General features: G+C 56.1%; 1 protein-coding gene across 3 annotated transcripts in view; it reads right to left on the bottom strand.

Moving 5' to 3' along the window:
* The window catches only part of CDH22 (cadherin 22), a 66,067-nt gene extending 53,716 nt beyond the window's left edge, over positions 1–12,351 (bottom strand). Inside the window, exons 1-2 of one of the 3 annotated variants that reach the window (XM_081196141.1) lie at positions 11,841–12,351; positions 5,397–5,691 (exon numbers count right to left, since the gene is read on the bottom strand). In XM_081196141.1, coding sequence (XP_081052267.1) covers positions 5,397–5,691; positions 11,841–12,086 — 541 coding nt within the window. In that variant the 5' untranslated portion in view covers positions 12,087–12,351. Of the gene's footprint in view, positions 1–5,396; positions 5,692–11,840 lie in introns of those variants that run through there. The other 2 variants (XM_081196144.1, XM_081196143.1) reach the window with 2 other exon arrangements.
* Positions 12,352–13,586: the final 1,235 nt, after the last annotated feature.

The raw sequence follows: 13,586 nt of genomic DNA, 5'->3' as shown, positions 1-13,586 counted from the left end.
GCCTCCTCCTCCCCTCCTTGCATTTCACCCCTCTGCGCAAGGAGGGCGACGGAAGTGGCGTGCGTCCCTCCTGGCCAGCCTGCATCTCAGCAGCATCCTTCAGCCCTCTCCTCACCTGGCTGGCCCCTTCCCTCTCTTCCCCACTGGAGGGGTGGCTTTTCCCATTGCTGGAAGAGGAACTGCTCCTCAGGAGTTCCGGAGGCTCTCCACCTCCTGCTCCATGCAATGGCCTGTCCTGCGAAAGTCCTTCAGATGCTTCTGACAGGCCTGGCAAGCCCCCCCCCCATTTGCCTGCAGGAGACTTTGGCTCCCTCCTCCTGACTCGCTTGCAGGGACCCCAGGAGCCCTTTAGGAGAAACAGCGTGGTGGGGGCTCTCTTCCCGCCTTGGGGTAGGAGGCCACTTTCAGTGGCAAGAGCCCACAGGTGGGTGCCATCTGGACCCTGCAAGTCGCTTGTTAATTTGCCTCCGGTTTGTTTGCTTGTCTATTCAGATTTCATTCTTCTTTTTGGCCCAAAGGCCCCTTAAAGCAGCTTATAGCAAGACGAAAATGCAGAATGCAAACAAGGCAACAAGACACACACACACAAAGACTTTCATCAAATAACACGGTTTGGAAATGCACAAGATTAAGGCAGCCGCAGGTTAACGGAGACCAACCGACTCCGTCTCCATGCAGGGCTTCTTGGGAAAGGAAAGCTCCCAGCAGAGGCTTACAAGACCCTCCGGTCGTGGCAAAATTGGCCCAGGAGGACCCAGACTCCCTCCTTGGAAGCATCTCTAGTTAGAGGCAGAAGCAGGTGGAAGGACACAGAGAAGAGTCTGTCGGAAGCCCTGGAGGGAACAACAACCTGGCCAGGCAGAAGGGAGGTTTCTGATGCTCCTCGTTAGGGAAGGCGCAGCAAAGTCCGGGAGCCTCTACTGAAAAGGCTCCGTGCCTCCCAGGAGACAACCTCATCACAGGTAGTAGAGCCACCCCTAGCCTGGGAGAGCTTGAGGGGTCACAAAGTCTGGTGTGTGGCATTCAATGGATGCTGCTGAGAACTGGGGTTCTGTGAACCCAGCTACCATCTCCACCGAGCAAACAAGCAATCCCGTTGGAAGTTTCCAAGCTGTCTCCAGGGGCAGCCCCAGGCTCAACATATGACAGCAGTCCAGATGAGAATTTCGCCTTTGTCCTTCCACAAACAAGGCAGGCGCCTCCACCCAAAGTGAGGAGCATCAGAGGCAAATAATTCCTTTGGCTTCTCTCCATTCTCCCCCTCCCCACACTCCTCCAGCAGGACCTCTCACAGGAGGGGTGAGGGCTGCTCTGTGTTCGAATCCTGCTTGTGGGTTTCCCTTGGGACCATCCGGCTGGGCACTGCGGGGACAAGAGGCTGGGCTAGATGGGCCCTGGGCCTGATCCAGCAGGCTCCTCTTAGGACAAGGACCTTCTGGATGCAGAGCAGGGAGCTGGGGGGAAAGGGGCACGAAACCTCCATGAAGGAGAGAGAGAGAGAGAGAGAGCGCCAAGCAGAAACACACATGCCCAGCTAGATAACATGCTCTGGTTATCTCCCGCTTGGACTACTGCAATGTGCTCTATGTGGGGCTACCTTTGAAGGTGACCCGGAACTACAACTAATCCAGAATGCGGCAGCTAGACTGGTGACTGGGGGCGGCCACTGAGACCACATAACACCGGTCCTGAAAGACCTGTATTGGCTCCCAGTATGTTTCTGAGCACAATTCAAAGTGTTGGTGCCCAGTATACCTGGGAGCATCTCCACCCCGGACACCAGGGTCCACTTCCGATGGCCTTCTGGCGGTTCCCTCCCTGCAAGAAGTGAGGTTACAGGGAACGAGGCAGAGGGCCTTCTCAGTAGTGGCGCCCACCCTGTGGAAAGCCCTCCCTTCAGATGTCAAGGAAATAAACAACTATCTGATATTTAGAAGACATCTGAAAGCAGCCCTGTTTAGGGAAGTTTTTAATGTTTGATGTTTGATTGTGTTTTTAATATTCTGTTGGGAGTCGCCCAGAGTGGCTGGGGAAACCAGATGGGTGGGGTATAAATAATAAATTATTATTATCATCATCATCATCATCATCATCATTAGAGCCAGAGTCCTAGGGAACACCTGTGACCAGAAGGAGCCTGGAATGCCAACGCTCTCCCCAGGAAAGGGGGGGTCATGCTGGCAGAGCTTGGCACTCCCCAGAAAGCCATCTGTCCCTCTTGGCTGGGCTTGCTGGATCCACAGCGGAAGGTCCTGGGACTCATGACAGCACCTTCCCCCCACTCCCCCCCCTGGCCTTGGCCAAGCAAGCAAATCGGCTCTAGGAAAGGAGGGAGGGAGATGGGCAGCCCCCCCCCCTTGCAGGAGATTAACCAATTCCCTCTGCAATGATAATCAGGACAGGTCTTGACCCCCAGCCACCAAATCGCCTCTCTAAGCTGGTGGAGGAAGCTTGCTGCTGCCCAAGAAGCACAGGGGGGGGACGGGGGGCAACTCAGCAGGGAGGGCAGAGGGAAGCTGAACCCCAGATTGAAAGACGCTTCTAAGGATCCCCCACCCCCAGCTCAGGACCCCCAGCGTGAGCGCACAATCCCAGCCAAGAGATTTCAGCCAAGCCCCCCCCCCCCTCGCCCTCCGCTGCCCAGGCCTCCTTCCTTCGCAGCCCAACTCCTCCTGGTAGGAAGGATGGGGGCAGGGAGGTGGCAGTGGCAGCCCCTCCTGAAATCCTGGCCCCTGAGCCTGCGCACATTTATACCCTGCTTTTTGCTCCAAGGAGCTCAAAGTAGCACATATCACTATCTCCCCCACGCACACATTTTATCCCCACAACTTCCCTGTGAGGTAGGTTAGGCCAAGAGAAGGGAACGACAGGCCCCCCCCCCCAGGGTTAAGTGGGGATTCAAACCCGGGTCTCCCCCAGTTTGGCACTCAAATCGCTGAGCCACACTGTCTTACGCAGAGTGACATGTGGAAGGGGACAGTTCGAAAGCTGTTCTCGGTGCACCCAGGACACCTGGAGCCTGCCCCAAAATGTTGTGGGGGGGAGGAGAGGAAAGAACAAGACACACGACCTGGGTGCGAAGGAGGCACCCTGGAGACGGGTGCCAGTCACCCTGCTTCCCCCCCCCCATGCCCGTTCCCTGCTCAGAGATGCCAGAAGGAGCCTCTGGTTTCTGCCTCCGCAGCAGAGGAGGAGGAGGAAGAGGAAGGCCTGAGCGCTTCTGACAAGGGCCTGGGGCTCCTCCGCCGCGGAGCGTGTCTGGCGTCCGCACGCAAGCCTCCCAGGACGCCCATTGCGCCGCCAAGGCACGTAGCTGCCGCTCCAAACCCTTCGCTCTGCTTTTAACTTCTGAGCCTTTTAATTTGCAGGAATCGCCTCCTTTCATGTAGGGAAAGAGCGTCTCTTCCTTCCTGTGATCTGCAATTTGGCACAGGCGCCGCCGCCTTTGATATGCCTTGTTTCCATCAGCTCCTGATCAGGCACCCCATAATTGTGAGCGATTTTCAAATAATCAGAGCCTCCGCTAATATCTCCCCCCCCCAAAGGAGCAAGCAGCTCTTTCCCTCCCCCAAAACACAGCCTGCCTTCTGTCTCTCACCCGCCCAGGGAGAGCAAAGGGGGCTCACGGCCCCCTCTCCGGAAATAAGTGCCGGGGCTCAACCCTGCCCCCCCCCAGCTTCTCTCTGCAGCTCAGCTCCTGAAGCAAGGAGGGTGGGGAAGGCAGGCTGTGGGGACTCAGAGGGGCAAGGCAGGCAGTCTGCACGTGCTCAAGGACCATGTCTTCATTTACAGATTCCATCTTCCATTTCAGGAGACAGATTCTGGGGCTGATCTCAGCTGAGCCCCAAAACCATTTCACCCCCAAAGCCCAAGGGATCCTGCAAAACGCTTTGCTGCGGCAGAGGCTCTGCCACTTTACCCTCACACACACACCCCATTACAAATTTATTTAGTTATTCACTTCAAGCATTCAGGTGCCACTTAGTCCCAGGGGCCTCTAAGTGGTGGGCAGGAGACTTGATACAATGGAACCGAAGAAGAGTTAAAACAATAAAATCTGGATTCTGTATAAAAGCCAATTGGAGTAAAAGGAAAACGGATTCTGGAAGTGCTGGAAGTTCAGCCGGGAGAAAGAGGCCCGTCTGACCTCCACTGGAAGGGGGAATGTTGATTATGTATTTACAAAAGTACTGTAAACTGGTTAATACATTGGATAGGCTTTTAAGTACACTTGTAATTTTAGAAATAGCGTAAGAAATTTGAGGTAGAAAAATAATTTGGAGTTGAAATGATATGCAGTTGAAAAAGAAAATTAAGGAACCAGGGTAGGAGGGGAGGGAAGTCATGGGATTTGGAGAATTCTGTTTTATGGATTTGATATTGCTTTTGTGTATAAATTTATGTTGTTGCTTGTTTTTTTATTTTCGTTATCTTTGTTGGAAAATTATTTTTTAAAAAATTATTGAAAAAAGGAAGGGAGTGCCCAGAATTGGGCACATAGTACGGCCTGCGTCATGGCGGACACGACCTGTGCCTCTGAACCACGAAGAGTGACTCCTCTCTTTGGGATGAAAGGGGCTGGAGGGTCGACGAGGGATCTTGCGCCCCAGTTCCCGAGGGGCTTGAACCTGACCCGGTAGCAAAGAGCCCAGGTAGACGTGCGTCAGGTTGCTTCCAGTTGGGACCCTGGGTGTCTGAAAGGGTTAAAGAGCCCCCACCCACCCCGATCCAGAGTAGGTCTCATCCCCTCACCCCTCAGCTATGTGACCTCTAAACCGCCTTGCAGCGCAAGGGATGCCCATGCAACAAAATCTCACGTCTCCTCGGCCCCAAACGGTTTTGCTCAATGGCCCAGCCCCACTCAGCAGGGCGCCAGGTGGCAAAGGCTGGTGCGGCACGTTCAGGGGGCAAGAGAGGAACTTCCCACTCAATGTTTGGAGAAGCTGCTGGACTTCAGGGATGCTTTTCAGTTGCAGCTTCCTGCATCGCAGGGGGTTGGACTAGATGACCCAGGAGGTCCCATCCGACTCGAGAGTTCTACCATTCTGACAAATCCTCAGCCCCCACCCCAAGGGAAAGGGGTCTTTCCAGGCAGCGGAAAGGAGGTCCCCTTCATGGCCTGGAGCCAGGAGCTGCAGATGGAGCGGGGCGGGTGGTAAGGGGGGAGCCTTGGGGGTGAAGGAAGCAGGGCAAAAAGGCCCCAGAGGGGGCAGCATGGAGGAGGCAAAGAAACCCCCCAAGGGCCTTTCACAAGCAGAGGCCAGACCCTCGGAGGAGGGGGGCACAGGACCGGAGGGCAGGCGTTTGGAAAGCCCTGAGCCCCCGGCCTGCTCCGCAGGGACCCTGGGGTGGGGGCAGTGGGTGGGGGGTTGGGGGTGGCGTGCAGAGGGACTCACCGATGGGGGAGAGCTCGGCCACACTCCCGATGTAGGGCCCCCCCAGGAAGCGGGGCTCGCTGTCGTTGATGTCCTGTACCTTGATGACGAACTCCGACTCGGGCTCCAGCAGCCGGTCCGTCTGGCGGTCCCTGGCCTGGGCGCGCAGCGTGTAGAAGGTCTTCTGCTCGCGGTCCAGGCGCTCAGTGGCGTGAATGTCGCCCGTCAGCTCGTCAATCAGGAAGATGGTGCCGGCCCCCTCCCCCGAGATGGTGTACTTGATGGAGCCGTCGCCCTCGTCCGAGTCCGAGTGGATCTGCGGGGAACGCGAGACGGGGAGGTTGGTGTGGGAGAGACAAGCAGGGAGGAGAGCAGGCGCCCCGGGGTCAGTCCCCACCGGCAGCATCTGGAAGGAGCCCCCTGCCGGAAGCCCTGGAGAGTTACTGCTGCCAGCCAGTGTTGGGCAGCCTCTCGTGTTCCCATTCAAACCAGTCCCTTACTTAGAACCATGAGGACTAGTGGCTTCCTTTATTTTTAGGGCAAATAGCATAGCTCAGCAGTAAGCCCCTTTTCCACCCATCTCCAAGGAGGGCTGGGAGAGACCCTGCCTCTGAGGTGCCATTGCTGCCAGTCAGTGAGGCCAATACTGAGATAGATGGACCCTGCGGCCCTCCTTGGTATATGGCAATTTCCCAGCGGCAGCAGCTCCCAATGGCCAGGCCCTTGGCTCCAGACATATGTGGGGCTGGCGTCTAGGGGGCAGCAAGGGGCAGCAGCTGAACGTGACCCTGTTGACTCCATCGCCACCTTCACCAAATGCAAAATTGCTGGAATAACTCTGTGTCTCTTCTTTTGACTGAGAACCATCATGGTGCAGAGCTTAAGAGTGTCAGACTAGAGCCTGGGAAAGGCCTGGGTTCGAATCCCCGCTCAGCCATCAAGTTCACACAGCCTCTTGGCCTGTTGTGCGGCCAAAGGGCAGGGAGTCATGTATGCCCCCTTGGGCAACTTGGAGCAGGGCCTGGGGACCAGGATCGGATTCTGCTGGGAGGCCCTGGGCAGTGGCCAGGATCCTGCCAACCAGGAAAGAGGAGCCCCCCAGGCTTGCCCAGAGCCACTGCTGGAAACCCCACCACCTCAAGCCCATCTTTTTTTGGGGGGGGGGGGGCTTGGAAAGTAACTAGCAGGTACCTGGAATTGTAATGGAATTAAAAAATTCTGGGAAATGATATATAACAAAATGATTTTTTTTTAAAAAAAAAAAAACCTTTGTTTAAAAAAAAACCAGAAGCTTTTTTACTAGGAATTATAGGTACCGAGATTCCAAAAGATCAGAAGAAACTGTTCCTGTATGCTACATCGGCTGCTCAGGGGTTGCTAGCCCAGAGATGGAAGGAAGAGACAGCCCTGACCAGAGAAGAATGGCAGATCAAGCGGATGGACTCTGCCGAAATGGCAAATTAACTGGGAAGCTCAGGAACCAAGAAGACAAGAAATTTTAAAAAGAATGGGAAGTGTTTACAGTGGTGGCCCGCAAGACGAATGCCTCGCAAGACGGAAAACTCGCTAGACAAAAGAGTTTTCCGTTTTGGAGGTGCTTCGCAAAACGAATCTCCTATGGGCTTGCTTCGCAAGATGACAATGTCTTGCGAGTTCCTGCTGGTTTTTTCCCCTCCCCCCCTTTTCCTAAGCCACTAAGCCGCTTATCAGCTGATCCAATCAGCAGATAAGCCGCTAAAAGCCGCTAAAAGCTGCTAATAGTGCTAATAGCGCTAATCCACTAATCCTTCAATGGGCTTGCTTCTCAAGACGAAAAAAACCGCTAGACGAAGAGAATCACAGAACGGATTCTTTTCGTCTTGCGAGGCACCACTGTATAATGTATATACAAACTCATTGCAAACGGGTCAAAACATTAGCAGCATTCTAAATACACTTGTAATGCAATAGAAACGACAGATAATTTAGGAAGCTGAAAAATTGGGGAAAGTATTGATATGCAGATGAAAACAGAATTAAGGGGAACCATGGATGCAATGGGGAGAAGGCAGGAGATTCAAAGTAATCTCGATATCTGAATGTGTATCATATTTTGATGTAATTCTTTTTCTTTTCTGTTCTTTTTCTTTCTTTTCTTTCTTTCTTTTGGAAAATCAAATTTTAAAAAATTACTTAAAAAAGGAAAGAGACGAGCAGGAGCCTCCCCCCCCCCCAACTCCACCTCAAACACAGGTTTGGGGTCCCGGTTGCTGGATTATCTGAGGTCCCCTCGGCCTCCAGCCCTTTTCCCGGCTGCTTTAGAAGACTCCTAACGAGCTCGGAGGCTGGACAAGCTTGTCTGACTTTGCTCCCTGACCGAATTTCTTCTGACACTCGGCTTTCGTGCAGTGACAGCCGGGACCCCAGGCTCTGGGGCCACCTCAGAGGTTCTCCGCAAAGGCTGAGGGGTCCCAGGGAAGGTGGGGAGGGGCCTTTTCCTTGGCGAGGAGTGAAAAGGAATGAGGAGCAGATCCATGCGCAATGTGGAAGAAGGGGTGATGCTCAGGTGCCCACGAATCTCTGTGCCCCCCCCTTCCAACCTGGTCACTGTGGCCTAGAAAGGGGGCCCTGCAGCCAGCAGGAGGGCCCCCCACACACACACTCCAAGAGGGCCCCCTTACTCAGGGGGGCAGTGGTGAAGGGGCTCTGCCTGCCAGAGATGCCACGCTTGGGGACTTCTCCACAAAGCAGCTCACCTGTCCAGTTTTGCCTGCACTGGCCGGCAGCAGCTCTGCTAAGAACTTGAGAAGAGCCTTCTGGATCAGGCCAATGGGCCGTCTGGCCCAGCACCCTGCTCTCACAGCGGCTGGACAGTTTTGGAAACTGCAAGCAGGATTGGAGCCCCAGAGCGACTTTCCCCTCCTGCGGTTTCCAGGGACTGGGATTCAGAAGGAGGGCTGCCGAGCCGAGCCAGCCTGGCCAGGAGCCTCCACAGTCCTCTCCTCCCCCCTGAATCTCCCTGGTTCTCTTTTAAAGCCTTCCGAGTCGGTGGCCATCGCTGCCGCCTCCTGCGGGAGCAAGTGCCACAGTTTTAACTATGCTCTTTTCTTTGTTCCCTCCCGAATCTTCCAAAGCCCCCCCCCCCTCCTCCATACCTGCTACCGAAGATCAAACAAGCAGACAAACAGGGATGAATCACTTGTCCCTTTTTTTGTAGCTGCCTTTCAGCAAACAGCCCCAGGGCAGGGTTTAAAAAAAATGACATTTTTTTGAAGCGCCATGCACAATTAAATTCTTTAAATAAAAACCACAAAAAGCAACTAATTCTCCAAAGAGCCAAAGAGCAGCACAGGAGAGCCAGGCGAGAGACAGTTTGGGATCAAAACCGAAGCCTTCCGCATGCCAAACACCCGCCCTGCCTTCTCCCTGAGCCCCAGGGCTGGGCACCTGTCTCTGCCCCAGCCTGGCCCTGCTCAGCCGCGAGGGAGACGGAGTTTCAGAGCAAGCAAACAACAATGTCAAGTGCCCAATTTCAGGAGGGCAGGGAGCCCCTTTCCATATTCCAGGTGAGATCAGTGGATGAGGACCCCCACATTCAGGGGGCAGCTCAGGGGGTGGCCCTTTGCGGAAGCTGGAGCCAGGTGGGGGGGGTGGGCTGGGGGAGGTCTTGGCTCTCTCCGTCACCGGCTCAGAGCTCTTCCCCCCGTCCTGCGGAAGGGATCTCTGCCACCCGGGAGCGAAAGGGTCCCCGCATCTCCCCTCGGCCCCAGAGTGCCTGGAATCTGGGCCAGATGTCCGGAGATAATTTTATGGGTGGCATTAAACTGAGTTATGAGGTTTTTACAATCCAGCCACTTATGAGAAATCTATTAACGGTAACTGGACGGGCAGAGCCCAGCGCGGTGGCGCACGGCAGAGGCGTTAATTGGGACCATCCATAACGGGCCGGGCCCCCGGAAAGGCCTCGCCAGACGCCTTCATTTACTCCCCAACATTTTTTGCTGAGAATCAGCAAAGTTGCCAGAGAAGGGAGACGTCCATTAATCGGCTAATGAAATATGAAAATGTTTATGGCCCACTCAATCTTCCAAACTGCAGTTCCATAATCCACCTCCAGACACAGACGCGGCTCCGCAGCCATCAGGGATGGCAGACCTGCCACGTTTTACGAGGCCCTCGTTAGATTTGTCTCGTTAGGGGCAGTTTATGTTTCTATTTACCTCGCTGGCGAGGGGAAACTAGCCTCAGGGCCAAACTCTTTGGAGAGGATCCCCAGAATGACCTCAGAGACACTCACACCCACGGCAGGCGGTAACTTGCGCCCGGTTGCCTGGCAAAGATGGCAGCCGAGGGGCATGGGGAACAGGCAGCCACCAGGCGAGGAACTGAGCTGCCCGCCCCCTGCCTCAAATCAGGCAGGCAGGGAGCTCAGGGGGGGGACGACCTCCCTGCATTCCCACCTCCCTGACCTTTCCACCGCCTGTTTTTCGTCTCTGCAGAGAGCAGATCCCTGCCGCCACTTCCCCAAGCCTGCAGAAAGGGGTCGCTTGGAGCTCCCAGCAGCGTCCGTCTCCCCCCCCCCCCAGCTTGTGACAGGAGGGGGGCTCTTCAAGTCAGTTTGCAGAGGAAATAAATGCGGAGGCGCAAGCAAACGTTGACTCTACAAGGTCAACTCTGTGCCAACTGTGCAATGGACTTGCCAGAGGCGCCCCCCCCCCAGGACTGAGCTCCCCAGGAGGACTCTGTCTTCTGGGCAGAAGCTGGGGGTCAGCTGCTGTGTCAGCCCTGAAGCCTCTTCCTCCTTTCACACATGGGGGGGGGGCTAACAAGGATGTCAGCAGACACCCACGGAGGGGATTTTTAAAAAGAATCGCTCCAAAGTAAAGCAGATGGTCCACCTGAAGAATGGGGGGGGAGTGGGGAGAAGTTTGCCCATTTGGGGGGGAGCAAAGGTGACCCTACTGCCACCCCCTCCCCATCTTTGGCTCCCAGGTCCACCTGTGGGCAGCGGAGAAGCCCAGCTCCGGGCAAGGGGGGGCACTGAGTGGAAGGGCAGAGAAATCCAGCCGCCAGCCCTGGGAAAGGGGCTTGAAGAGGGTTTTGGAAAACAGACAAAAGCCTTTCATCTCCTCCGTCTGTTAAAAAGGGAAATTGTTTCCTTGCCCTAAAGGGCCAGAAATCTGGGATTTTACGAGGCCATTAATTACCTCCTACTAATTAAATCAAAATTAAATGTGAGCAGAGGTGCATTTTCCTTATTAAAACGATTAAACAGAAAGCACAGATACACAAATAAAAAACGACTCTGGGACGGTGGAAGAAAGGAAATCAAATAAGAACTCGCCCTTAATGAAGGCGCTTCTGGTGTTTGCTCCAACTCATAAAGCCCAAGTTCATCAATTTCCTTTAAATATTAGCAACTTAATTAAATCTGTTTTTTCCCCTTTAATCCCCTCCTCTATCTAAAATAGATCTGTCCACAGGCACAAGTTTGTAACTCATGCTGACCCCATAATTCTATTTTTTATTATTTAAAAAAAACCACGGAAATCCACATCAAACTGACAGGGGCCTCAGGGGAAATTACACTTCAGAAAAAGGATTAGCTCAAGTACCCAGATTTTATGAAAATGTTATTGGTCCTGACTGGCGCGTCTGGGCGAGGGGCGGGCGGGCGAGCGGGCAGGAGGCGCAGGGAGAGCCAGGGCAGAGAAGCAGGAGGCGGCGTTGGCAGAGACGCCGTGCCAAGGGGCAGGGGCTAAGGGGCAGTGCCCGACGGCTATGTCCACAGGGCAAGGAGGCCCCAAGGCCCAGGCACTCCCTCCGAGGGAGAAGCCGCTTCTCTGCGCAGCCAGCCTGCCGTTTCCTTGGCGCTGGCAGCCGCTGTGGCAAGCAGCGTGCAAAGGGGCTGTAAAATGGGTTAGTTTTAGGTTCCCAGAGTTCATTTTGGAAAGGAGGCTGTTGCTAGGCTACCTCTGGAATTCGCCAAGGCCTGATGCTTCGAGTCGCTCCCCAGGGGAGCCGTGAATTAACTGGAACGGCGGCATCAGCAGCGTGGGGGGGGGGCAGGAGAGAGCGTCCTGCCGGGGGAGGCGAGGCAAGGAGGCACCGATCCAAACTTAATGCCCAGGCATGTCCCAGCCAACTTTCCAGATCAGCTCAGAGGACCCACAGCAGGAGGAGGGAGAGGCAGCCTTAGAAGGGCTTCATGCTGCCCACGTGCACTCGGCTGTTTGACAGTGGATCCATCTCCCGGGGGGGCGGACTCTCCTTCCTTGGAGACTTTTAAGCAGAGGCTGGAGAGCAATCTGTCAGGGACCTTCTAGTTGAGATCCCTGCCTTGCAGGGGGTGGACTAGAGGACCCTTGGTGGTCCCTTCCCACTCTCCCATTTATGATTCTAAGCAGCCCCATGTTCCCAGTCCCCTCCCTCTTTCCCGAGCAGGCGGCCCCTGCCCCCCGCCCCCCACGACCCGGCTGCCTTTACCTTCCCCACGTACAGTGGTTCCGTGCCGGTGTACTCTTCCACCACGAAGAACTGGTTCCAGACCCAGCCTCTCTTCACGCGCCCGCTGCCCGGCAGCCCCCCATCCCCGGACTCTTCTGGGCCGGAGCCCCCAGGCTCCATGTGCATGCTCACGACCCCCGCAGGGCAGCAGCCCAGGCCCCACAGAAGCAGAAGCAGCAGCAGCAGCAGCAGCGGTCGGATCCAGAAGGAGTCTCGGGAAGCCATCACCACAGAGCCCTGGCAGCTAAGAGGCAGGAGGTGGGCATCCTCTGGAGAGGGAGGGGGCAGCCACAGGCTGTGGGTCAGCCGTCCGTGGGGGGCAGCAGTCTCGGCATCCTCGGGAAGACAGCGGGCGAGGATCACATGCCTGCCCCAGTCCCAGCAGCCCCCCTCCCTCCTGGCAGGATCCGCTGTCCAGGACCAGGAGCGTCAGGCATCAGGACAATGTGAGGATGGGGCCTGCCCCATGCTGGGCGCAGCACCCACACAAGGGACCCTCTGAGGCTGGCCCAATCCTGCTCCTCCTGAAGTCTGTCTGCACACAGGCGCCTCTCGCTGGCTCCGCTCGCCCTAGGTGAGTCTCGCGAAGAACCAGCTGCCTGCTTTGTGAGCACCCGGGGGGGCCCCAGCAGCTCAGTTTCCAAAACGGTCCTCAGGCACCAACTCGCTGGGAGCACCCGGCGTGGTCAGGTGGTGGCTGGTGCGCGGCGGATCAGGTTGAAGGATCTGGCAGGTCCCGTTTCCGCCAAGGCATCGTGGCTCCAGATCCTGCCATTGGGGTCCATCCCAAGCAGCAGCCGCTGGCGATGCCCTCTGTCCTCTGCCGGGTCAGAGAGGCTGGCAGGCGAGGTTGGCGTCCATCCCCAGGGACCTGGGAGAGAGAAAAGGGGGTGGTGAGTGAGGGGCTCGTGGGGGCGACTCTGCCCTTCCCCCCTCCAGGCAGCTCCCCCCAGGTGATGGATGGGGGTGCTGCTTGCAAGCAGGATTGTGCCCTTGCCTGCCTCAGTTTCCCCCCCCACACACACACACCCCTGCCAGGTATGGGAGCCACCTGTCCTGCAATGGCTCCCGAGACCCTCTGAAGGCACAACCCCCTCCTCACATTGCCAGGCGGGTGAGTAAGTGAAACCGGGACCTGCAGTCCCAGAAGTGGGGGCCCTGCAGGGACCCGTCAGGCCGCAAGGTTTCAATTGCATGCCCAACTGAAGCCAAGTCCACAAACATCCAGCTGTCCGGCTGTCAGTTGTGGTCTGATGGCCACAGAAGTCCCTCGGGAGACTCTGGGAGAACGGACAAAGGAGACCCCCCCCCCACTGCCATGCCAGGATCGAGGGCCATTGTGCCATTTGAACAGGATGCCTGTAAGACCCGCCAGCAGCCAGAGGGCGACCCACAGGTTGGCCGTGGGGCAGGACAACATGAGGAATCTGCGCAAGGCTCTGGAAGGAATCCTGCCTGCCTGCCTGCCCCTTATCCTTTGCATCCCTGAGGGAAGCAGCCCACAGCCTCACTTCTTAAAAATAAAATAAAACCAGGGAATTCTCCTCTCTCCAGACACTGCTACCCCTGAGGCAGCCAAGCGCTCCCTGCAGCCCCACACATGCGCAACTGTCTCGTGCCACCAGCGGCACACCCCACAGCACACGAAATATTCCCTCCATTATGGGTTTGGGCAGCCTTTATGGGGGCTTGTCAGTTGTGAGAGGCCACTGGGAATCGAGAGGG

This window comes from Podarcis bocagei (genome assembly GCF_964188305.1).
Source record: "Podarcis bocagei genome assembly, chromosome: 5".
Lineage (NCBI taxonomy): Eukaryota > Metazoa > Chordata > Lepidosauria > Squamata > Lacertidae > Podarcis > Podarcis bocagei.
The sequence above is the reverse complement of the archived record's forward strand: the minus strand, read 5'-3'. Positions and strand labels throughout refer to the sequence as shown.